Raw genomic sequence first — 27,814 nt, 5'->3', positions numbered from 1 at the left:
CACCACCGTTCAGTTACCATGTGTACACCACCATCTAGTCATCATTTATGGACCACCATTCAGTCACCATGTGTGCACCACCATTCAGTCACCATGTGTGCACCAACCGTTCTATTGCCAGTCAAAAAAAAAATAAAAAAAAATTCTAGGCCAAACTCAAACAGTAAAATAAAACAAATTAATAATATCAACAATAAACTGGTAAAAAATAAAAGAAAAAAAAGACTCAGCATCACAAGATAATCACCAACGTCACCTTTCATGTAAACAATAGCACTTTAATTTTTACCACACCTGGACACAAAAAAGTAACACACAATATCCAGCTTCCGTCTTTTTATTTTTATTTTTTTTTGACGTATCAACATTTTCAACTTTCATTCTTTGATGATAAAACGACAATGTATATATATAATTTTTTTAATATATATTATACGTGTGGGGACAAAATTTTTACTTGAACTGTGGGAATTATGCTATAGTTTAAGGAGTACTATGTAATTCTAACGACTGATGTGTATGTCGAAAATGTTTTAACTTTGTACTTAATATGTAGTCCTTCATTTCCTTTTTTTTAATTAGCAGAGAGATGTACATAATATTAACAACACACACACACACACACACACACACACACACACACACACACACACACACACAACAATGACTCCTCTAGATCTTTTCACCAACCACAGAGTATACAGTGATTTATCCATATAATAAACTGATTAAGATGAAGTTAAATAAATCAGGGTTACAGAACAGCACATCATACACAACAAGATTGGTTAGGTTAGGTCCTGAGCATTACAGGAACACATACCAAAATAACGCAACAAGCTAATTAATTAGATAACTAACCAGCAGTACAGTATGGTGAGTGTAACAAGACCGTCCTACTTACCATGCCGTTATCGGGAGCATACCCAGGCGAGTACACGGCCTTATCTGAAACACATACACAAAGTATTATCAACATGTTGTTAAGTGAAGCCCTGCAAACACAGCACAAACACCTCTTAATAAAGGAAGTAAACCAAAGTGTGAAATTTGTCTCGGAACAGTTTTATGAGTCTTACATAAAGTAAATCAATCACCAGTATATATATTATATTCTATACATCTCTACAAGCCGTATCGTGACACTGAACATAACTATACCATCACCTACTCCACACTTATATAATACATAACCAGATATAAAAACATTTACTACTCGACGTAAGTATATAAATAAATTGATCAGACAAGCTATACGTCGCGCTCCCAAAGCATTTAGGTATATCAACAGCTCCAAGACGTGAACATCGAGGTGAGAATGAACACCTCATCTCGTTAACCAATCACAGGATACAAAAAAAAATACCCTTAACTGGGACATTATAAAACAGTATACAAAATATTTAAAAATTAATAGCAGAGAAAAATATATATGTGCTGATGCCATATAACAGAACAGAGACACTAGGAACATTACTTTAATACGGGTAGTTACTGATCTTAACATGTATCATAACAAGAGGTCAGAGGGTAGGGTAAGGAGGAGTGGAAAGTGAGGGAGGGAAGGAGCCAGGAGGGAGGAAATGGTGAGGGAGGAAAGGAGGGAAAGAGAGCCAGGTGGGGGTGGTATTTGTGAGGGAGGAAAGGGGGGGATAAGGGTATTTAGGGAGGGAGAGAAGGTGAGGGGGAGAGAGATAGCGCGAGCCTGGAGGGGAAGGGGTAAGAGTAACCAGGGAGGGAGAGAACCAAGAAGAAGAAAGGGTAGCAGGAGAGGGAGAGTGAGAGCCAGGGATGAGGAGTAATAGTAAGAGAGGGAGGGCGTAAGAGTAACCAAGCAGCATGTGGCGAGGTGACCCCCCCCCCACCATTATAGGCCTAAGCCACTGTACACGTCCACAATATAAAATCGAGTTAACATTTCATGAGCGGCGGCATCTCGTAAATCTTGATCCATTTATAAATACTTTATCTGGTCTAACACTGCGGCCGACATTAATCTTCGTTACATTCAATATAAAAAATGATATATATTTTTATAACATACAAAACAATGTATTTATATATACTGTATATATATATAAGAACAATTATACTGTACTGTATCTGACCAAACACTGCGCCCAACCTCTTTCAAGATGCATAAAAAAAAATAAACGTTGAGAGTGATTCTTTTTTTTTTAATGTTAAACAAATTAGAACTGAGTGTCATGAATGGATGCAAATTGATATCAGTACTGTAACTAGAGTCAGAGGTCAGCCAATACCCTCCCCCCTCACTTCATCACCACAATAGGTATCAGAATTAAATGATATATGGAGTTAATAAGATCTCAAGATTCAAGACTAAAATATTCCAGTCGTGAAAGAATGTGTATCGTAACTTAGCAACATCCGGTAAATGAAAGTGACATTTTTGACGTGGTTTCTGCAACGTCATGTAAGTAAACTCCTGCTTTCTGTGTTGAATACCGAGCATGACTGATGGGAAATGATCACGTCTGATGCCTTTAAAACGACTCCCTGACACTTGAAGGTAATGTTAATTTTGAAGCATCAACTGCCTTGTCATCACTTCTTGCCCGTGACAATATCCTGTTGGGTAATGTTGTACTCTGAGTTGTCCTCATACAAAATTAGTGTTACCAGATTAATATTCTTACAAACGGCAAAAACATTTTAAAAGTTTTTACTGTAGTCTATCTATAAATACACAAAAGCACATGGGATCTTTATTCGCCAACTCACCCATGATTCTACCTTTGTCACTAGCACAAAACAACACACCTGACCAACACTCACGATAACATGATTTTATTTACCTAAATTACCAAGTGATATTCAGAAATATCATAATGGTGTACTAAGTTTCTGATAAGCTACACCGATTAACGACTTTTGTTTGTAAATTCATACGAGTATTGGGGAACTGTACAATATTCTATTGAACTGATAAGTATCTATGACATTAAATTATTACTAAAAGTCAGGGGTCAATTATTGTTGAACTAATACAGATTTCCATTTCTCAGAGTTCCCCTTCTCCTCTTCTGACCATTTTCTACAGGAGAGACTGAAAGTAATTAATTTTAAAACCCGATGGACGACTTCAGTACTAGAACTTCACTTTCACTCTTCCATACCGGCTTCGATTACCGTGTTCGTTAAATGTAAATAGCGTTTGGACTAGAAGGAGAGTAAGTGGGAAGAACTGGAAGACTAAGTAATACTAAAGAAAACTGAAAAAGAAAATGAGTTGCAAATAATGTAGAATTAATATGAAGATGAGTACGATACTAGTGATGAGGAGGAGGGATAGGAGGCGGAGATCTTCAAAAGACACACAATAGAACCCTTTGGCACCGTCCAGGACAAAGTCTCCCTCATAACAAAAGATTTTATGAAGCAAGAATCTACATACAAACACATCCAAGCAAACCTGCGCAATTATATTCATCGACGTCCACTAATTTCCCTAATTGTGTTAAAAGACCTTGTTTACGACGTGCATGGGTGTAATAGACGTAAACACACACAGTGACAAATATACAGACGGATGTGAGTAAACAACATTGTATTCATATCAATATGTTCCTGAGAGAGAGAGAGAGAGAGAGAGAGAGAGAGAGAGACCATACCTTTAACAAATCCGCTAAAATTCCATTACCCTTACCAGAAAGAAAGAAAAATCGATAATAACAGTACCGTAACCCCCCCCCCCACGAGTAGACAAGAGTGTAAAAGCAGTGTAGTTATGCGGGTAATTACAACAATATTAATATCAGTCATTAAGCCATTATAGCGGGCCATTTTTAGTAAGCGAATAACGTCACCGAGGATATATGACCTTATTCATCATATCATTATCACGTCCTCAGTTGCCTTGTGCCGGGGCGATATATGAACCTTCTTTATTAGACTTACATGCATGAGACACCTCGTCAGAAAGCGATATGTACCGTTTCATTATGACGCTCTCACCACCCGTTTTGTGACCCCCAGGGAGAAGGGAGAAAGAGGAGTACTGTAGTTATCTCTGTGTGTAATAATAATAATGATGATGAACAGGGTGTATGAGAGAGAGAGAGAGAGAGAGAGAGAGAGAGAGAGAGAGAGAGAGAGAGAGAGAGGATCTAACTTATTTTTCAAGCCCAGTAGGTTAAATATATCTTCGGTCAGGTATCTTAGTTTTTCTAAATTCAACATATAAACCAGACATACCTATCACGAGCTGAATTATAAAACATTTTTATTCATTCATTTGATAGCTACATTATCAAAAAAGATGATGATACATTAACGATATATTTTTTGGCAAACTTCAATAAGAAAAATAAATAATTAAGTACTCTAGATTGATGGAAATTTGCTTCCACTGGCCTTACTGTCGCATCCAAAGTCTATTATACCAAGTCAACCCACTTCGAGTCGAAAATTCGTCCTCCACCGTACATGACGTCATCTGGTCGGCAGCCCGGGGTGGGAGGCTCAGTTACCAGCTGGTCGTTGTAGTGCAAAGGTCTATGACAATGCCTGATAAATTCTCCGTATGTGGATGCATATCAAAGCAGAGGATGGCTACTACTACTAATAATATTTTTTTAATAATAATAATAGGAATACAAAACATAATGATTACATGAGAAGTTCAAGTGGCTGACTGAACGATAGTGTGCTAGGGGATGAGAAAATCAGGATAGATAGCAAGAATATCCACCTCGGCCGACGACGTCACATTATAAGCTCCGCCCATGCACGTGGGTAGACTTGGTTCATTTTGACTTTGGTCTAAATAAATGAACCATAGATTCAGCATCCAATACAACGTCGACCCTGTAAGTTTATTTACTTCTCGAGTAGTTATTCTGAATATTGGCTTTTATTACAGAAAAGTTCAATAAGGTATTAACTCATACTAAGTTAAATTATTTTATATTGTAGTTTCAAGCAGGTTTTTATTTATACCAAGAACAATCAGGATTTTATATACTGTATACTGAACCAAGTTCAATTAGGTTTTTATTTATGCCAAGCCAAATCAGGTTCTTATGTATACTATCAAGTTCATTTACGCTTTTTTATAACAAGTTCAATCAAGTTTTTATCTATACCAAGCTCAATCATAACAAGTCTGGTAGCGATGCTGCCGAGACCAAAACACATGGAACATTTATGGGGGTAACCAGTACAGGACTTTCCAAACCCTTGCCTTGACGCATGAATATTATGATCTTGACCTATAACCTAAGATGACCTTAAACACCAACCTTTCTATGATACCCAATTAAAAATTCCAAAACGTAATAATTTTGAGTATCAAGCGACTAGAATTCTGACCTCAACTTGAAAGTTACGGTCCTGGAATTTACTGTAGCCCAACCGACGCCGCTGTAGCCTTTGTATGACAAACACTGGATTTCTTGGATATAACACCTAGATATTTTTCAGAACAATTGTTCAGAATCTTCATACAAAGGTAAATTTATTTGAGAAGTTCACAAAAAAACGCCCAACCTGACGCAGCAACACAAACATCGCAACGCCTAGACGCTAGACCGAACGGTTTCAACAAGTAAAAATAAATACGATTACTGTACACTGCCAGCAATGAACAGATCACTTCACGCTACAAGTTCATGAATTATAAATGAGTTAATCCGAGGCATAGGACAGCAATGACTGGCTCTTAATAACCTGAAGCTGTGTACGAGTATGTCCTGACATATTCCCCCTCATTGGTGAATATACCTGTACACAAGTTGTGAATATACACAAGTTTATATGTATATATATATCGTAAGTGAACATTAACCTTCACAAGGCGACACCGTCGGCTGCCAGCTGTTGTAACATAAAAGCCATATCATTAAAAGACTTCACTGGTTGGTGAACGTCTCCACCACAACACGTATATTATTCAATTAATACGCGAGGATTGTCATGGTTGCCGTCAAGCCAAGAAAATAAAAGGTATAAACGACAAGACTAAATACTCCGTTCTCGCCATCATAGCATCTGCTTTCACGTTACAGTCTGTCCAGTGTTGTGTACTGTATAATAATTGGGGGAGCTGGGAGGGACCTTCCAGGCATTTCCTGGGGTGGAGGGGTTACTGTATATACCGTATATTTATTAACTTCTTAATTATAAAGACATGTGATTTCAATATTTCATAGTATATCTTTAATTACTAACAACTATCACTTACGAGATATAGCTAGAACACTGATTTTTTACAAGTATGAGAAGTCTAGTAAGGAATTTGCATTCCGGAAATGCCTTGAAATATAATCAGACATCTCCCTCCTCCAGGGCGAGACACAGCCTTGTTTGGTTACTGCCTCCTGAATCTCTGCAGCTTTTGAACGACTTCGTGTTGAATTTACCCAGCAGTATATACACTCCAAACACACTGTGTAGTCTAGCCACTCACTTAGTAAGGGTCCTTGGTATTACTGATGATGACGATGACATCAAACATAACCACAAAATTCGCCACGTAAACCAAACTATTATTGCGCTAACACGAGATCTATTTACACAAGAAAATCCGACACAAAGTGTTTTGTAATAAATGCTTGTCATTTTGTCAATATTGCTTGTCATTAACCATCTCTTCTGTAAGGGCAAATGCATTTTAGCGCCTCAGGTGACACCAACAAATACTAACTGACGTCTCCATAGTGATAAACTGTTTATTATTGGCTCATCGTAATAAGAAAGTGGCTCAGATCACGAGGGTTAAACATCTCGAGTTAAAATGGATGAAAGACTAACATTTTCAGGGATGCTTTATATGCTAGCAAGTTTTAGGGAGCTTTGAGTAATGGTAGACAGTGCAAGTTTAAAACACATTTGAATGATTGGAACTAATGTTTGTTTGTTTATATTTCTTTATTATCAGTATACACACAAACCCGAGTTTGCTTAATGGAAAATACTTGTGGAATACAACGTCGAAAATATTATTTCACTATGTACAATTAAAAATCAGCATAGCCTACTGCTGGCAAGGTACAGTCGACCAGTTTTTACCTTGGTACTGTACTAAGAAACAGATCACTTCCTCACTTATCTATACACTACGTACAATGTTTTATATCGCAACATATATTTCAAACCCGGGTTCACCATGACCTCCTTGTACTACCAGGAGCCCGCCTCCAACACCCGGCCGGATAATCGGACCCGCGACATGTTGAGAAATCCTCCAACTCCTTCCCTCTCATAAAAGCCAGCGAAAGATCAATTAATCAAAGCACAATCAGTGAAACACAAAATCCAGACCCATTTCGATTTGAGCAGCGCGCGTAAAGAGTGATAAATCTCCCCTGGCAATTTTAAAGCGTATAATGAATGAAATGTCAAACTGTTCCGCCACGTTCGACTTGTTAAATTAAAATGGCGGCCATCATTTGTCAAGCTGGCCCGACTTGGTGGAGCTTTTTACTCGTATTTCTCACTCTAATCGTCCCGACAGCCGAGGTTAGGATACTGGCGGCGCCTCACACATATTACAAACACCATCACTAACTCTCACCAAAAGTTTCATAAAGCACACTCGTTCATCATCTAGGTGACCACTTTTGTTCTTATTCGTTCACTTAACTTTCAATGAATATTAAATAAATATTAAAACAAAAAATGTATTTGTCAGGGAGTGGGAATGACGCCGGATCACCATCGACCAACGATCGACACACTCGTCGCCGACCCATTCTGAACTGCTGTGACTGCTGTCCCCTACACACGATAACCACCGTATGACATCCATTCTCCTCGGTCCTACATTATTAACTTTGTACATCCGTAGTTTAAGTAGCGATGGGTTTATTTCTTATGTAAAAACTAACCTTCAGCACTTAAACATGGAAATAAAAGTTGACAAGTTTCAGAGACGCCACAATCTACTAATAAGTGAAGGATCAAGGGAACACGGACACAGCTACTGAGGCCAGCGTTCACAAGGGTATAACGTGGGAGCTGTGCAATATTTAAATTTAATGCTCCAATGTAAACCAACCATTTTAAACGTATCTAATATATTACATGGCCACATATTCTATTCCTGTGCAAACGTTGTGTTTACATTCTTATTTGTAAAGTCCCCAAAATATAATACAAAAAGTCCGTATCTGTTGACAATTAGCACTTGGTAATATTAAATTTACAATTCATCTTTCCACAAGTGCATTAATAAACAGCAATAACTATAGTGGGTATAACTTTGCCTTATACACGACACATTTATGGTTTGGTGTACTGTACTACTCTATAACACACTGCTAATGTACTCAAATTTTAGTTCTTATCATCGCAAAAGGAATGTAACCTGACAAAATGGTTACTCCTGATTACCTTCAATTACCGCTACAAAGGGAAAAACGTTTCACTCAAGGCACGTAAATCTAACATTGTCTAGCAGCTGTGAAGAACCCAACTACTACTGCCACATTACCCGGGTCCGCCTGCTCTATACTTTCCACTCATCATAATGAAATATTCACACTGTCATATGCATGGATTGATGTCTGTCTGTGTGCCAACCTTTACGCCCCAACGCCCCCAGCTACCACGAAGTTAGAGAACTCTAAGGTGAAGATGATGGATGTAAATAACAGCAGGTGGCTCAGTTTACGTCGAAAATCCTCCCGTGATACAGAGAGCGAACGACAAGCTTGCTGCTGAATGCTGTTACAACTGATGAGTGAATGAAAGACTAGAACATTCTCTATATTAACTGTGGATACTGTGGATAACTGCATCGCCCGGGAAGTACGAGGCTATCCGACAGGGCTCTAAACGTGGCGTAAATGGATCCGTTATGTTAGTCCACTATCACTACAGGATCACCCACTGACGATGCAGTATCGCTTCAACTGTGTGGTAACCTTTGTAAATACCTGTATCCAAAAAAAATCCGGTACCTTAACATGACTTACATGATTCAGCTGGGATTTTATTATCAAATTCGTTATTAGTTTCATTGATCGGTAAACGCCGAAGTCAGAAATATTTGTGCTGCCAATCAATTAACATCATTACTTGTAGTTTATCGCTTCAGGAATACATTATAAGAAAAAAGGTGTAAATGTCACCATCGCCCTTGTTTTCCACTACTGTATAACAAATATTCAATATTGAAAAAAAACTACTGTACAGTACTAAGTTCACAAACTTCCTTTTTCATAAGTTTTATTGCAGGACGATAGAGAAAAATGCTGCAAGGCAAGAGGTTCTGGGAGTCCTTCTCCAGCAAGTGTGTTAAAGAACACACATTTAGCTATTGAAATTGAAATGTTACGAGACAGGAAAACTCCCATTCTTTAACTAGATGGAAATTTATTTATTTGTTTATTGTTAAGCATAAATACTTGTCATGGTATTCTTTTAATTCAAAGGGAGAGAAATTCTTAACCGGAAAAAACGATGTATGCAATCCATCCATTAGTCTCTCACAAAATATGATATTACTGATAAGGAACATATTATATTATCTAATTCTCGGCCACCAACCAACATTGCTATCATATTCAAAGAACATGACCCCCCCCCACCCATATTCAAAGAACATGACCCCCCCCCACCCATATTCAAAGAACATGACCCCACCCCCCCTTTCACCCTCTGAGACATATTTCAGTGGTGGCGTGTCTGTCTTGAGTTTTATTCATGTATCCAACACTGTGATTTAGGAGGAGATAAATTAAGATGCATAACTGATTGGTACTCCACGAAATTTATTAAGAGACAGGAGTGCATGCCAAGATTCACTAAACAAACGCTTAGGCAAGGGACAAAAGAACCAAGAGAGCAGCTGAAGCATTACACATCCAAATAAAGCACTAGGCAAGCCTTACGTAAGGGACTAAAGCACTAAGCAAGCAACTAAAGTACTAAGCAAGCAACTGAAGCACTGGGCAAGTAACTGAAGCACTAAGCAAGCAACTAAAGCACTGAGCAAGCGACTCAAGAGTATGCCAGAACTGTTCAGAATGTCAAGACCTGAATTCCTTCTAATCAAGGCTTAATAAATGTATATTGCCATTGGTTAAGATGCACTTGTTCGTATGTGCTCAACAGCAAATTATGATATTACTGTCACAATTTACGAGCATCCTTTGCGTTGTTTTCCAGTTATCTATTAACGTTTATCTATTTTTTCTTTTCATTTTTCTGCTTTCTTTGGTGTACACTACAGGGACCTTGGAGCAAACATACACAGTACTATCAATTATCCCTTTGGGCACGCCCAGCCTTAACACTCATCTACCTGTATATGTAAAATTAACAGCAAATAGTGATAGCTATTTATAATAAAACAAATACTGTATATAATAATAATTAGACTAATAACACCAGTATGCAATGAACTGAAGTACTCAGCATGGTACTCAAACACTATGCAATGAACTGAAGTACAAGGTAAGGTACTTAGCACTAGGTATTGGACAGAAGTACTTAGCAAAGTACTCAAGCACTAGGTAATGGATGTAGTACTAAGCAATGTACAGTACTCAAGTACTAGATCATGGATGAAGTACTAAGCAGAGTACTCATGTACTACTGGTAATGGATGGTGTACTAAGCAAGGTACTCAAGTACTAGATAATGGATGGAGTACTAAGCAAGGTACTCAAGTACTAGATAATGGATGGAGTACTGAGCAAGGTACTCAAGCACTTGGTAATGGATGGAGTACTAAGCAAGGTACCCAAGTACAAAGTAATAGATGAAGTACTAGGTAATAGATGACGTACTAGGTAATAGATGGAGTACTAAGCAAGGTACTCAACCACTAAGTAATAAATGTAGTACTAAGCAAGGTACTCAAGTACTAGGTAATAGATGGAGTACTAAGCAAGGTACTCAAGCACTAGGTAATGGATGGAGTACTGAGCAAGGCACTCAAGTACTAGGTAATAGATGAAGTACAGTACTAGGTAATAGATGAAGTACTAGGTAATAGATGAAGTACAGTACTAGGTAATAGATGAAGTACTAGGTAATAGATGGAGTAATAAGCAGGGCACTCAAGCACTTGATAATGGATGACGTACTAAGCAAGGTACTCAAGTACTAGGTAATGGATGGTGTACTGAGCAAGGTACTCAATCACTAGGAGGGGACTTGAACACCCAAGGAATAACCTCAGGTATTCAATATACAGTACTGTATTTTGTATCAAACACACTTTTCACGGATCCAGTGAGACTGCAGTATGTAAGACCCCAGACTGAATCAATATGAACAATTATAGTAATGTACAAGTAAATGTGTTTAGCCAACAGAACTATCAGCACTATCTCATCTTACAAACACAACAGTAAGATATGCACAAAATGGTTACAAGTTCAAGAGAGTAGTAAGTTGCTCAATGGCTCACGTCACAAATGTGTGAATATCTACTCAGTAATTCTCATTAATAGTTGGAAAATACTTAATCTTATTTATCCGATGTTTATTAAATACAGTACAGCATGTTATTTTATTGACCATCACTCGAATGGGATTATGAGTGTTATCTAACTCCATTCAAATCAAGAATTCTGTATACAGTACTGTACCAGATTCGAGTACAGTATACAGTACTGTATCTATCATAACTTCATTGTCATAAATATTAATTTTAAGATTCTTCCTATTTCAACTGGTCATATTTAAATGAAAGAATCCTGAATCTTTTTCTCTTTTTTTTCAGAGAAATTCCAAAAATCCTCTTCTTCAAGTTAATGTATTTCTCGAAATAAACTGGTAAATGGTCTTGAGAAACGTGTCATGGAGACATGTACACTTGCTACAGAAAGTTACTGCCAGGTGGGGTCCTATGACTGTCAAAATGAACACTGTGGCTCCTGTTGTCTCGGTAGGATTGTCAAAATCATTCATCTGTTGTCATATTGTGTAGCAAAAATTTTGCAGACACTTTTTGTTGCATGTGTACACGTACAATACTGTACATGCTTAAATAATGAATCTCTCAAAGATGCATCCTTCAACCATTTAGCATCAGACAGGAATATACAAAAGAGCGGGGAAAATCAACAAATTTGGATAAATACCCATCGGCAGAACAAACCAATCCAAGATCTCCTTGTGAGTTACTGTTATGCAGTAAAATTTTAAAAAGCCTTCCATCACATATGAGATAATTCACATCAACATGGGAAGAACTAATCATTTTATCGGTGCAGTATTGCAAAGTGACAAGAATTGGGTTTCTAAATGATTGTTTTTTTCAAAAGTGAAAGCTTTGGACAGACTTTCTTAACATACTGTACATCAATAACATTGATCTTACAAGAAAGAGGAGACTCTAGCCAAACAAGAATCCATCTGTCAACTCATGGGTGATGAATTGCCAAATTGATTCACAAATAACAAATGACTAAATTTAAACTAGAGAAGAGTAATGCATTTTGTGTTCTGAGAGACTTTTGACCATGATAACCATTGTTTCTAAAAGGGAGAGAAGATTCTTTGACAAAAGGAGAAGACTACACAAAAGTGTATTGTCTTTTTGAGTCTCATCCACTAACTTTTTATTGAATCTGTTCTACTTCAGTAAAGTCAAAAAGCATATTCCAGAGAGACTAAACATCTTGTAGTAATAAGCACACTGACTATTAACAGACAAAATTTTTTGAAGTGCATCATCCTGATCCAAAAAGTCAAGATTTTACCTGGTTTAAATCTCCAGAAGGAAACCAGTCATTACCAGTAACAATATCTCAAGGATTACCCTCTGAAGACACTACAATACAGTACAGTATTACTTATTAAATACTTGACAAGGAGACACCACCTAAGGTGGGGAACACGTGTCAAGTAAATGGAAAATATCACAATGATTTGTGTTGTTAAAAACAAGGGCACATTTAGAAAGTAGACAAATAGTACATAATTATTAAGAAGACCTGGTACTGATTTATCCAAAGGTCATTTCATAAGGCCTGGAAGAATTATAGGGCATACAGTATTAACAAATGCAATACCAAATTACTGTACAGTAATATCTTAAAATAATCTTAAAATACTAACAGGATCAATTATTAAAGCAGAAAACAAATGATAAATTAGTGTTTACTGAATGTGCAACAACTGTGAAAGGTGGTGAATATTACAAGAGATGCAGTGGAGTATGTAGATGGCAGACTGCAGAATGTTGCTGAAGAAGTGTTCTAAATGTGCAGGCAATCATATGCCCGCAACAATGCTGGAGAAACTCAAAATTGGGAATATGTCCCTAGACTGCATCAATGAGTTCTGTTACATAAGGGTGTTGAGGCCTGCTCAGTTGCAGGAGTCAGAAGTGGCAAGAGGAAGTTTAGGGAGCTGCTAACTTTATTGAAAGCAAGAGGACCATCCCTCCGCGTGTAAGAAAGAATGTATATAACTGGTGTGAGAAGTGTTAAGTTGTATGGCAGTGAAAAAATGAGGGGAAAATATCTAGTACCCTCTAACTGTTGGTCAAAAGTTTGAAGTCTGAAATTACAGATATTTTCATGCTCCAAAAATTTTATGACGCTACCATTTTTTTTTAAATTAATTGAAAAACAAAAGTTCCAGCACAAGTGTCTGGTTGTGCACTGTAAACCTTTTAAGGTGGCAGCATCTTACTGTTGCTAACATAAAACTTGTATTACATACATTGCATCCAATATAGTAGCATATTCAAAGCTCACCATTAATTAGCAAGCATGGCAATTTCATTTTAACTGCAGCTAGGTTTTAGTAGTTGATATTGGTGATCCTACCTAGTTCTACCTAAACATTCATAACCAGTAATTTAGATACTGTACGTACAAGGCAATTTGTCAGTGCGGTTACCGATACATGACATCACGCACTACCAAACCATGGAAAACTGCATGTTGAAGCAACTGTGGCTATTCAAATGCAGAATCAGTAGATTTGGTCTGATTGACCTTCAAATGTCTTCATGTCAACTGTAAACTCCAAATTGCTAAAGTATATGAGGCATCTTTATTTACTTAGATCTTTTCAGCTCCTGCATATTTTTCTGAACTGAGTCTGTGAATAACCACCAGATCTGGTTCAACCTCAGACTCAATGTTAACTGACCTCTTCAATTTCTTCTATGACCACAGCAATACCCTCACTGTCAGAAGTATCAAAAGTGTTCAATGATATCATCCATTATTTCTGATAGTGTTGGTTACTTCTTTACACTCTGCATGCTAGCTATTTACTTTTTTAAGAAGAAATACAGAAGTTCATAGTTTTCTCAACAATAATTTTTAAAATATTATACGTACGTACTCTTAATTCGAATAAAGAGCCCTTGACACTACAGGCAACATTAAGAAATACTTTACTCGGGTACGTGTAAGGTTGGCTGTAACCTAACTGTTGAATCCCAATTCACCGATAATGTTCTTGAAAAGGAAATTCAACAGCAGAAATCCCATAAGATTAAAATGAATTATGTTTTCTATTTTGATTGATACCCATTGGGGTATAAGTTGGCCTTTCTCGCGTTGATGTAATGGCAAACAACATATCGCAAGATTGCATAAATGTGAAAATGTATGGTTTTCTCACAACTGGAGTCTACATGTTGGACCTACAGTATCCATAACAAATTTACAATATGGCTACTTAGTTATGGCTTAAAAAGGCTTGTTTGGGAATCTATCCACCATTTTTTTTGCGGGGGGGGTTAGCCCACCCAGGCACAGGTCACTGACCCACATCAGGGCCTGGGGGCCACATATATAATAATAATGAATAAAAAATAATAAAGAAAAAAAAAATAATAATAATAATAACAATAATAATAATAATAATAATAATAATAAAAATTATAATAATAATAATAATAATAATAATAATAATAATAATAATAATAATAATAATAATAATAACCATTTACAAATACAAAAATGAAAAATATATCAAGATTGAGAAACGATATACAATACCGGTATGTATGTTGTGTTGTCAAAATAAGAGAAACAATTGAAACCCTGCAATTGTGCGTAAATGAGGCAGAAAGTCAGATCAGCAACCTGGGACTTGGTCAAAATTTTTGTGATGCCATATGGCAGCAGGGTCTACCATTAGACAATACATTATGGTTCCAATATCTTCCCAGGCAGTAGTACCTCCCTGTTTGATAGCTGCCTACCACCTCAGCACTGTGTCTGAGAAATTAGAGCGCCAAGTTCCAAGTGACTGACATACGAATAAAATTTTGTAACGAAACCTTTTCACAAATTGGGGACTTCTTGTATATGCCTATGGGTTCCTAGAGTACCTAGGTATATCAGATTTCTAAAATTATTGACTTTCCAAAAGCTTCTTCATCCCAAGAAGTTTGGATTCCTGATATTCAAGTGAACTGAATATGAATCAGAGAGGACTTGACTGTTTAAAGTTTCAGCAACATACCAGTATTTAATGACAACTTCAAAAGTGTAGTGTTTGTGGCATAGAACACTTCTCTGGAAATTCTCAGCAAGATCCATGATCATTAACACAGGTAATTGCTGACTTATTGCTCACAATAAATATAAAATTCCTCCCACTACAGTATACTGTTTGTGTTCAAGGAAGAGGAACCAAAACTGTCTCTTTCTCAGAGTTAATGTTGAGTCTGTGAATTGGAAAATATTTTTATCTTCATTTCATTTGGTTGAGGAATGAAATGCCTAAATAAATATCTGAGACATCTATCCATACCTTTAAAAAATTACAGTGCCATGATATCCTTGATATTTTGAAGATGGCCTCCCTTTTATTCATTCGCCTTTTTAATTAAGGACAGTGATTGTGGAAAGGGTATCACTGAATTCCTATATTGTATCTAGTTTATCAGAATCTGGTTAAAACCTAAAAACAATAGTACTGTACTGTACAGTACCACCAATTTCAAGAAAAGAAAACCTAGCTGTACTGTATGTAAGGTAGTCCAACTTAAAAAAACTAGCATTCATGAGAGGAAAGTCAACCAACTGTTCTGTTGTATTCCACTGCATATCTAGCCACTTAAAATCATAACTGGGTACAATCCTATCCCATCGGGAATACAAATATTATTAACATATTATCATATACAGTATTAAGAATCAACCAGTCATCAAAATGTCTGATGCAAATTATTTATTTTTACATATCAATCCAGATGCATTTCTGATAGTTTTGTCACGACCTTTAGAGTTATTTTTTTACCCAAAATGAGGGATCTTGAAATGGAAATAATGTAGTACAGGGGAATTGCATTTCAGATCTAAACAAAAGGTTTATAACTTCCCACAAAGGTATGTGCCATGATCATCCTTCAATTCAGTGGACTCGTACCTGTACCACATTCCCACTCCGAGGCTCAGCCTCACTTGCATAAACTGTAGTCACTTTTAAACTAACAGAAACAAACACAATCAACCATAAGGTCAAGAATTAATCTGATACCATATGCCTTAGGAACACACTATAAAAAACTAGAAACTCACTATCCTCACTTCTAACTACTGTACTATACCTGCTTATCTAATATTTCAGTCATAAAAGTTCCAAAGAACTTTAAATTTCTCTGTTCAGGAACCTTCTTTGGGGAAAGTCTCATCTTCCACTTTAATCCTTTCTTAACTATCTGAGAAGAGGAATCACTGCACCAAAATCTTTGATATTGGAAGAGCTTACCCCAAACAGGGGAATCCAGCTTGAGACCTTTGTTCACTTTTTGTAGCATCATTTTCTTTCATCCCTCCTTCAAACTAACATATGGAGAAGCGAGAGATCAGTCAAATTCTCTACTGAGAATAAATCACAATCAGTGAAAATTGGTCCCATAGGCATGACTGCCCATTAAACTCTGGAGAAATGCTATAAGCCATTATGGGTGTAGATTTACTAGACAAATCTGTCTTACCCATCAAAGGTAAACACGGTTTATGCCAAAACCCTAAGTTAAAGGGAACATATGGCCTATCAAAAAGGGAAAAAAAAAGGAAAAAAAAAATAAATAAATAAAATTCACTCCTTTTCTAGGCATTGTGACTTAGAATATTATCCAAAACTAAATTAATGCAAACAGCAGTACTCCTACTCACCTAATTTAGTAGCCTAACATCTTCACTGAGATGACCATCAGTCCAATCCCTAAAGTCTGAAGCCATTCGCTATCAATATGTACCGTATATTAACCTCTTCATTACGGGGACACCATTTTTTTTTCGCTAATGCCAGACAATTTTATTCAGCACAGAGATCCTGTACACAAGTGTTTTAATGAAGCACTCGTATCTTTTTAAAGGACCCAAAGAGTATCCATTTCTAAACATAGGGAAATTCTATGTCCCATGAAAACAGGCTTGGAGCTGCCTTTTGTATAATACGTTTTGTTAATATATTTGTGTGGGGATGCCTCAGATTCAGTGGATACAGGGGAATTTTAGTTTACCTTCAACAAAAATACACCTATTGACCTCCCACAATCTATCCAAGACAGCTCAACATTCTCCCTAAAGGGTCTACATATCATACTGTAAATCAATGAATACAGTACCTTATGTGAGTGCAGAAAAAATGTACTGTACATTTAACTCCTCAACAACCTTTAACAGAAAAACAATGTGAATACCAATTATAAGCTAGTGGAGGTTGTCCAACTTCAAAACATTCATCATCTTATGGTCTGACCCAAACGGTACTAATAAGTTAGCTATGTCAGAAGAAACTTATATAAGATACATCCGACTCATTATAAATCAACAAATCACAAAATAGGTGGAGTGTAGTATAGTGCTTGTGAAAACTGGTCAACAAGTGCTGATGCTCAAGCTAGCCACTTCTGGCATGCTAACCTGGATTCAGAGGGCTGGTAACGTAAAATAAACTTTAGAAGAGGGGGGGGGAGGGGAGACTCCAAATTTAGACAGTCTACTCTCACCTCAAACTCGACAAAATTGGACATACAGTACAGGCGGAGCCCGATTTACGAGTGCACAATATTTTATAATAATTTTTTTTTATCCTGTATACTGCTATACAAATGAAAATCCCAAATTATGAAAATTATACTTCATATCAATGGAACCTGCTGAAGTGCCATCATACAAGTAGATATTAGATAGCATACCATACTGCCGAACCTGGCCATTATAGTACGGTAGCTGTAATGTACTCCAGATCCTTGACAAGTGTAGCTATGTTTCTGAAAAGCTTGTGTCATATACAATATTCAGAAAAACTATATACTTACAGCTATAAATTGATGGAAAAAGTTTTACATCATATAATGAAGTAAGTTGAACCAAAGATCAGTTCAAAGACGGTGGGTGATAACAGACTATTGCAGCTATTGGTATATTAAAAGGGAACCAGAAATTATTAAAGTTCTGAAAGTAAATGTAGTCCTCTGTATCTGCTGTAATCGTGTAACATATGAGGACCTAACAGTGGTACTACATTAGATAATAAAGGCATTGGTGTTGATAATCATGCCTGACTGAGTGTAATACTGTACCTTCTTTATCAATGCAACAAAAGAGATGTACGATATGGACAGTGATGAAACACCCAATAATATTGGTGGTAATATAGTCAGTCCTCGACTTACGACGGGGTTAGGGACCGACGACCAGGTCGTAAGTCGAATTGGTCGTAAGTCGAAAATGCGAAAATAATACATAGAAAATCTAAAATGGGTCTCTCTTTTTCTTCTCAGCACCATGAGAACTCTCATTTTTATGCTTGCCAGCCATTTTAAGGGGAATTACAAACAAAAATTTTGTCAGTACACAGCACGATCACTAACATCGGGACTCAAAAATACGTAACTTGAAAAATATTTTATACGACTGCGGCAGTCGTATGTCCGGGTGGTCGTAAGTCGAGTAGGTCTTAAGTCGAGGAGTACCTGTAATGATGATGGCAGCACGTTTAATACTGCACCAAATTTCTTGAAACAACACACAAGATGCAAGATATTGACAGTGAAGATTGTTTTCAGAGGATTGTATCTCCCATTATACAATGGACGTCAGGAGTGTGCTACCCATTTCTTGCCCGGTTCTGATTCAGATACTGGTGTAAATCGGCGAGCGCCAATGGAACGAGCCATTACGCTAGGGAGTGTGGGGTGAGCAGTAGCTCCTAACCGAACCCAACGCATTTTAGCTTTTTCAAACTGCACAGTGGAACAATAACACAAGTGGAATGGCAGATTTTTTTAAGCTTAGACTTTGTTACTTCAGTATAAACATGTTTCACAAAAGTAATAAAAAAAAAAATTATATATGTATACAGTATTTATATGGCAGCCATGGTTCATACTGGATATGCACTGCACAACAATGTTTCATGAAGATGTAACAAGACTTGATCAAATAATGAGGCTACCGGTATTCAAATTTTGTGTAGCCTCAAAGTTGGTATTTAAGTTTTCCTATAAAAACTAGTGGAATTTTTAAAAGTGCCAAAAATATATTATATTGTTTGGCCCATACTGATTCAGTCATTAAAACAATAAGGAGGAAGTATATATATGGTACATGCTCAAATTTTGTTTATAGAGATAAGAAAATACCAATGCCTTAAAAATAAGGCATGTGGTATAAGAAAATGGATGTTTTAATCATATACCAACATGAGGTCAACAATATCATCTGATACTCCCTGAAAACAGGACTGATTAATCTTTGAACCTAATCCCTGACCTTTACTTAGGCATTCCCCTTCTGAATTTGCTACACAACCTATTGTCATATTTAAGATACAGTATTACACATCTGTGCGTATTTTTTTTTCTAGATTAATTCAAAAGTTACTGAACAAACACAAACAGTACTGTATATGGGAAAGGTTGTTCGTGACTACCTGTAGCTATTGTATAAGGTTGATTTTGGGGAATTATATTACCAAGATAAATTTACATATGATCTAATATATATTAGTCTTAAAAAACAGTCTTAGGATTACACCAGTTTACGGTACACAGTAAACCCTTGGTATTCATGGGGGTTAGGTTCCAAGGAATGGCATGAATAGGCAAAACTGCAAATAGCAACTTATACGTACAACCTTGGTGCACTACTGTATACCTATAACTGTGCCAAACATCCAACCAGCCACGGCAGCACTCATCCCCTCTTTTAACTTATCTAATAATTCAACTTTCTTTGTCAGGGTCATCACACTGACTTTTGCCTTTTACGTTTCACTCCACTAGCATCACTAGCACTGACACTAGGCAGTCTTTTAGGGTCCATTTCACACAGAAACACTAAAGTTTTGAGAGTATAACACGAGATGCTGTGTGGGGTGACTCGTTGTGCTACAGGAAAAGGCTCGCAAGCTAGCCACCATCTGCTTACCGCGAATCACAAACCCGTGAATGGCAAGGGTCTACTGTACCCTAAAGTTCAAATGTGTATGCAGAAAAGAGAAGCAGGGAAAGAATTTATGGACATTAAAATTTACTGTACAGTGGGGTATGCTATAACGAATCTAATTGGTTCTAGAACCTTGTTCGTTATAGCATTCGTTCGTTATAGGATTAATCCGTTCCAGGCCCCCAAATACAACCACTTAACACTGAAAAATATAATATAAAATTGTAAAAATTGTAAAAAAAGTGCATAAATATGCATCTAAACCCCTGAAATAATGAGTATCATTAATACTTGTAATAAAAAAACAATAAATTAGTAAAAAAAAAAAAATAAATAAAATAAATAAATAAATAATGTTCGTTGTAGGAGTTTCGTTCGTTATAGCATTCTCAATTTTATAGGTAAAACCGTTCGTTATAGGAATATTCGTAGTAGGATCAGTTCGTTATAGCATACCCCACTGTATTTTAATATTTTAGGGGATGAAAATGATAATTTAAATGAATACAGTATTATAATTTTCAATCCAGACTACCCTTAGGCTGTATTAGTCCAAATTCATGGGATTTAAGTACACAGTACAGGGTACAATATTTTATAAAGTTTAAAGATTAATTATAAAAGCATCTAAAATTACAGTAATCTCGGCATTTGATAACTCTGAATTTCATATAGCTCGGCACAGACATGGTCTCGGAATGTATTTTAGTAGTATAATTCGGGAAATGCGGAGATACATAAAATTATCTGGGAAAATCTCGGCATATCTGGCCACCTGCATCACCTACCAAGCATCTGTGTCATTTACCTTGATGCTTCAATCTTTGCCTACAGTGTTGGTAAATGTTACTATTTTACATTTAGCAATTACATATGTACAGTACACATATATGAGTGGATAATTTTTTGTTGTATTTTTGTAGGGGGGGGGGGGAAGTGCCTCGATAAGTCGGAATTTAGGATAACTCGACAAATAGTCAGACTGATAAAGTAACCCTTTTGGTATCATGCAAGTGGAGGCCAAACCATACTTGCTGCTTCCTTAGTAGTACTGTACAGTAATTTCAAAACAGTCTTTCTTAGCTCCTCCATTAGATTTGCATTACAGTACTACTACTACTTTGCTGTCACTTGGAATCTAGTATGACGATCAACCAGCTATGAGACAATGATACGAGTTATTAGGGATGTCACTTTCGTTGGCGAACTCCGAGGTGATTAGAGAGGCCGATATGGGACCAGCAGGGTCTTCCACAGATGTTGTATGGTGGAGGGCTACATCGAGTGCGAGAGGGGCAGTGGCAGTGTTTTTCCATTGGCGCTTGTCTGCCTCGGTATGCAGTCGGGTTAACTCGAAAGTATTGACACCTTCTCGTGTAGTGTTCCTCAAAGCGTTAAGGTGTGGAGTAATCGTCTCCCAGGTGAGGTGGTCGATTTGGAACTTTTTCAGGTTTGTCTTAAGACTATCCTTATACCTTTTCAGATGCCTGCCTGCATTATCTTTATTATACGTTTGGTGACTGTAAAATAGCTGCTTTGGCAGTCTAAAGAGCCTTTTCCAGATTTCCACAACATGCCAAATACAGTACTGTATACAAAACTTCAACACTAACATGGAGGAGTTCATAGTTTACATTAATCGAATAAATACCTCAAGGGATATCTTTAGAACATATCACCTTATGAATATTTACTCCAGCTTTCTTAAGAAGTTGTATCTTAAGTTCAAGCTTGGATGATCATAGTACAGTAGTTTGAGGATAGCTGTTCTATGTCACGGGTAAGAAACACATTCCGGTGGATAATAAACACAATACTGGACACCAATAATTGAACTAACATTTACAATACATGCTTTCTATTTCAAAGGAAAACCCAGTCATTTGGCTTATGCCAGGAGATTTTATTTGTCACAGAGAGCTCTGTACACAAGAGGTAAAGGGTACTGTATAAAACAGGAACTATAAAGGATGTACTACAGTATTTCATAAATTAACATTACTAAATACCAACACTTCATTTGTCATTAGCAAATACTACTGGGATACTAAAACTCAAATACTGTACAGTAGTAAAATAATGCCTCGTAACTTTAAAGAATTGTACACTGTAATTACAAAGGCTGCGCTGACCATTTAAAAATATGGGGATCTTTGAGTCGAATAATTACCAGGCAAAGCAATTTGAGAAGAAATTTTATCTCTTACTACCATCATCCCATAAAAGACCTAAAAGGATGAGTAACATCATTTGTACAAATCCATATCTGATTTCCAGGAATGATTTGTGCCAAGCTCGGTGGAACTGGACTAGTGGTTCTCGAGAAGAAGTCATTTGACACTGATAGGATAATGGACTGTTAAACAACAGAGAATGTGTGCTGCACTGTAGCATATGCTTACACAGCATTTTAGGCCAGATGAGCTAATACTGTACAATAAGTCCTTGATATATTCGCGTTCAGCATACAGTATGCGAATTCACTCATATGCAAAAACCCTATTCCTACCAAGAATTCAGTTAATGTGAGCAAAATTCAGCCTTACACGAGATGTTGCACACCTCTGATATGGATTCCAACCATGAAGACTCTACCACCACTTCCATCATCTCATCTACCCAAGCTAATGAAAAAGCTTTCATTGTTAAGTACACTGTACTGTACCCTGTATTGTATTGATTTGTATTATGGTTTATTTGTCTTGATATTGTGTTGAAAATGGGTATGGAACATTTTCATTTTTGGGTTATGGAACACATACTATTTTTTTTTTACCATTTAACTTAGTAATGATATACCTGTATGCGATTTCGGTATATGCGAGGGTTTTCAGGAACGCATCCCTCGTATATATCAAACCTATTTCACAAAAGATTTTGATGATCAAACTTATATAGTAACAGTTAAAACTACAGTATATAAACTGAAATTTTAAAATCTCGGAAGTAACAAAGTGTCACTACAAGGGACCCGTACAGTGAATAAATCCCCGATCTTGAATGCTGAAGAGGTCAACTCTGCATGCACCACATCCTTATGTGATAAAGTAAAAACATACCAAGTTCCATTGTAATAACTAATTGACCATCAAGAAGAGCAAGGTAATTACAATAAGGTTCCTGCACCTTTGAAATGGTCCTAATGAATGCTATCTATGCCAAAGCAGTAAATATTACTCTAACAGTAGAAGTAAAACAAGTAAATAGCGATCAGAAGGAATCAATACACTACAAATGTTGAGAATGTCAAATGACAAGTATAAAAGTATAAGCACCGAATTACTAGAACATCGCTCAATGTCATATACGCACCCAATGGCAGGAAAAGGCATTAAGCATGTAAACTTTCTACAGCCTAACAAAAATATATTTCTACTGTACCTGTATATTCTCAATACAATAGTACTACTATAGTATGTGGTCTATCGAGCTGTAGCAGCCATTAACCTAACCTAACCTAACCTAACCTAATTAGATTAAGTTTGGTTACATTAAGATAGGTTAGGTAAAGATAGGTTAGGTTAAGTTAGGTTAGATTAAGTTAGGTTAAGATAGGTTAGGTTAAGATAGGTTAGGTTAAGTTAGATTGGGTTAAGATAGGTTAAGTTAGATTAAGTTAGGTTAATAGACACTACAGTGTAAATATCCTAGTAGACCAACTCCAGCTTGGTAGACCGCATACTATAGTAGCACCCAATAGTCTTATGAAAATCTTGGCAATCTATTTTGTATTAAAGTAAAAAGTGGTCCCCACTCCCAACCAAAGCATCACATCTAATAATATTTTAATAATAATAATAATAATAATAATAATAATAATAATAATAATAATAATAATAATAATAATAATAATAATAGCTAATAATAAAAACCAACATTTACAATTTGTCTCAAAAATATAGGGTCAAATGAAAAAAAGTGGGAAGGTCTTTATAATAAAAAATAAAAAAGTGTACATTTAGGGTAAATTTTATTAAAAACATTATATAGCGAATAAAAGGTACACTTTTTTAAGCAGTTTCTTTAAGTTTTTAATCTCATAAAAAGTGGATTAACATTTGCAGTTTATTTAATTTATCAAATGCTTTTGTTCACATCTCTTGAAATTTAAATACTGCATGCAATAAAAAAAAATAGTAGAAGTGAAGGAATATGACAGGAATGAAAAAAATTAAAGATATTTTCCTGATATTTTGAAAAATAATTATTTTCAAACATGTCTTTCATCCCGAATTTAAGTTATTCCTAACATTCTGAAAAATATTTCTGCTCTATACAAATCTCAAAAGTAAGTGACAAGGCATCATACATCATGATTATAGTTATTTAAGTTAGGTACAGTCAGAGAAAGATGTCTCTATAACCCGTGATATCTTCAGTCAAGATGTGGTATTGCCGCAGTAGTAAAGATGAGTGGGGACTTAACTAATGTCTCATGGATCACGCTTCGAGTCACCCCTTGCAGTCGTATATGGATATAGATTAATGCATGATACGTATCTTGACGGGGGATTTCATAGGAGGTATAGAAACACTTTTCCCTGACTGTACAAGAAATATATTTTTGAGATGTAAATTTGGGGTTTGGAGACAACTAAAAGTAATATCACATGAGACACAACTAATAGTACCTGTAATATCACTTATAATTTTCATTTATTTGATCCTACATCTTTTCTTTATAAAAAATTTGCCCACTTTCAATGTCTCTTAAAGCCATTTAACTAGAAACAAAGACAAGTACCGAAGTCTTACTAACCAAAAAATCAGACTGAATGTTACAAACCAACGAAAAAAAAAAACTTGTAAAATCTCCATTCACAAAAATAGTGTTTATTAAAGTTATTGTATTCTTATCCACCTCAAACAGACACTTCTCATTATAATTTACTTTTACAATCTTAAGTTACATTAACTATAAAACTATCCCAATACATATTCAACTTAGCTTAATTTTACTGACCAAACCAACAGAATAAATGAGACATTCCTCCTAATATTAGTGTATATTACAATTACAGTACTGTATAAGTATTAATACTCACGATGCATATTTGCACAGATTATCTTAGAGTTTTCTTACATATGCACACCCATAATGATCTTATTATATATCACATTTTTAACTGCAAGATTTGCTATAAAATATCTGTTTCAAGATAATGTCAATCTGTTTTTCCAGAGATAAAAACTATGTTGGTTGGGCATGCGAACAGTAGTGAACAAATAATCACTACATTAACTCATAGCAGAATGAACCATAAGGTAGCACAAGGGAGACTCTTAAGATGCTATACTAAATATGTTTAATTCATCCTTCTCACAGTACCATTCTTTAAGTTCATGAAGTACTTTCTCATATGCTTCATAAAATATCACTACACATTAGTTAACTGTGAGAATAATGAGCTTTTTTCACTATTTCTTTTTATTGTAACTGGAGGTTGGTACACCTGCAAGGCTCAAAAGTGAGGTAAACTCTTTGGCAGCATCCAGACACAAGGCTGCCTGGCCCAGCCCCACCACCTGCTCACACTCCCCTACCACCATAAATTGATACCAATAGTCGTATAACTACTTCTTTCTGTTAAGAAAATTATAAACTCAACTACAAACATAAAAAAAACACCCGAGTCAGATATGCCTCATCTGACAGTTTGACAGTCACAACGTCAACAATGCCACAGTTCTCAAGCTCCTGTTCCTAACACAAATTTATGGTACTATAGTAATCCAGACAATGGTGTTCAATGCGAGAGCGTGACATAGATGAATATAAGTATGACCGTGGGAGTGCCACAGTGCCAGGGACGGGGCCACTGGTTATCCTGGCCCATCATGGCAGCCACCCAAACAGTCCACCAGCCTCACTATTTCACTTTACCATTTCTTAATTTACACACTAGGCTCTTGGGATATCATCTTCGGTGATTCTAAAGACATTCAGGCTTCTGAAAATGTAGTACTCACCGGTATGCTTATTCGCGATCTTATTGAAACAGTTCTGAAACACCTCATAGAGGTGCATCGGCTCATCCTCCGCTCCTGCCATCTTGGCTCACACTGAAAACATAGGGTAACATTCGTTCCCTTAGGCAATACCGCTCACTGTCTTGTAACATAGATAACTGTACAGTCTCTGCGAGATACAACTTTCTGAACATTAAAACGACCACCAAATGTTTAAGTATCATTTATAATTTTCGCGTTGTTGATTATATTACCGTTATCCAAAAAATCTGTTAGGCATTATATCCTAAGAGAATGCTTTGTTTAGATCCAGTGTCCGCACGCGCGTCAAGGCTGCCAACCATACAAAACTCAATAACACAGGCGCTCTCCCTTCCATGGATGCTGGAAGCGCCAAGATCACTTAAATTGAATTCTTAAGTCTACTTTTCAAGGAAATGAATAATGTCGGTTGTAATATTGTTGCAATATTTTCTACGTTTTGTACAAAAGAGTACTTGTTGACTAACACACGTCAATATCACGCATATCAAGAAATTTGTTGTTGACAACCATTCTTCTGTGTATATTAATTCCAATAACAGGATGATAATTGTATGCTTTGGATGGTTATCAGTTTTATATTATCTATTTTTCTTAAGCGAGAGATGTGTCCAGGCGTAAACAAATAAGTACGCATGTAAAACGCTTGATTCCTTACAATAATAATAAAAGAACAAATCCCTTAGGGCACAATTAACAATAATCAAATATGCAGACTGTCAAGAAGTGAGCTTTTTTCCATTTGCTATAACGCTCTGTTCATTCATTCTTAGACTAAAGTGTCATTTGTCAGACAACGCACAGTATAAAATACTTGGTTTTCATTTACGTTTACAGATACTGTCTAATTTTTTCGTTTGAATCAATCCCCCCCCCCCCCGCCAAATCTTCAGGTAGCATGCTCACCGAATACCGCCTAACTAACTACTCATTCCCTTCTCCTTGACAACCCTCCTACTCACACACTTTTTCCGTCTCCTCTTCCATTCTGATACTATTTCCACCTACGCTACCCTCCAAGCAGACAACTTGCACACACACACACTGGCATCCCTTTCGTCAAAATTTCTTTTATTCTATACTTGTATGAAATGATATATAGTTAATCCAACCATCTAACTCCACACCCACTACTTGTTGTTCTACTATGCTACATCTTCCCTGACATACCCAGTACTTCAGTGGGCTGCAACACAGCTTGTGGATCTCATTTTTTTGTCAGTACTCGATTGTGCTTTCCACCAATGTGACAGTCACACAATAGCGATTGTAGCCTTGCCCAATATTTCATTCTTTCTTACTAACTACGGTATATGACAAAAATATATACACTCATATTAACCTCTTCACATTCATCATCAATCTGTTGCATCTACTTCAAACAACAAACTTTAGTTCTCAAAGACAACCAATGGTCATTTTACCTGTGAATAAACTAACGCAGTTCA

At 36.4% G+C, this 27,814-nt stretch overlaps 1 protein-coding gene across 1 annotated transcript in view; it reads right to left on the bottom strand.

Annotated features, from left to right (window-relative positions):
- The window catches only part of LOC121861343, a 90,727-nt gene extending 64,307 nt beyond the window's left edge, over positions 1-26,420 (bottom strand). Inside the window, exons 1-2 of the mRNA XM_042358992.1 lie at positions 26,325-26,420; positions 905-948 (exon numbers count right to left, since the gene is read on the bottom strand). Coding sequence (XP_042214926.1) covers positions 905-948; positions 26,325-26,406 — 126 coding nt within the window. The 5' untranslated portion in view covers positions 26,407-26,420. The remainder of the gene's footprint in view (positions 1-904; positions 949-26,324) is intronic.
- Positions 26,421-27,814: the final 1,394 nt, after the last annotated feature.

The sequence above is a fragment of the Homarus americanus genome, unplaced genomic scaffold, assembly GCF_018991925.1.
Source record: "Homarus americanus isolate GMGI-L3 unplaced genomic scaffold, GMGI_Hamer_2.0 scaffold24260, whole genome shotgun sequence".
NCBI classification, from domain to species: Eukaryota; Metazoa; Arthropoda; class Malacostraca; order Decapoda; family Nephropidae; genus Homarus; species Homarus americanus.
The sequence above is the reverse complement of the archived record's forward strand: the minus strand, read 5'-3'. Positions and strand labels throughout refer to the sequence as shown.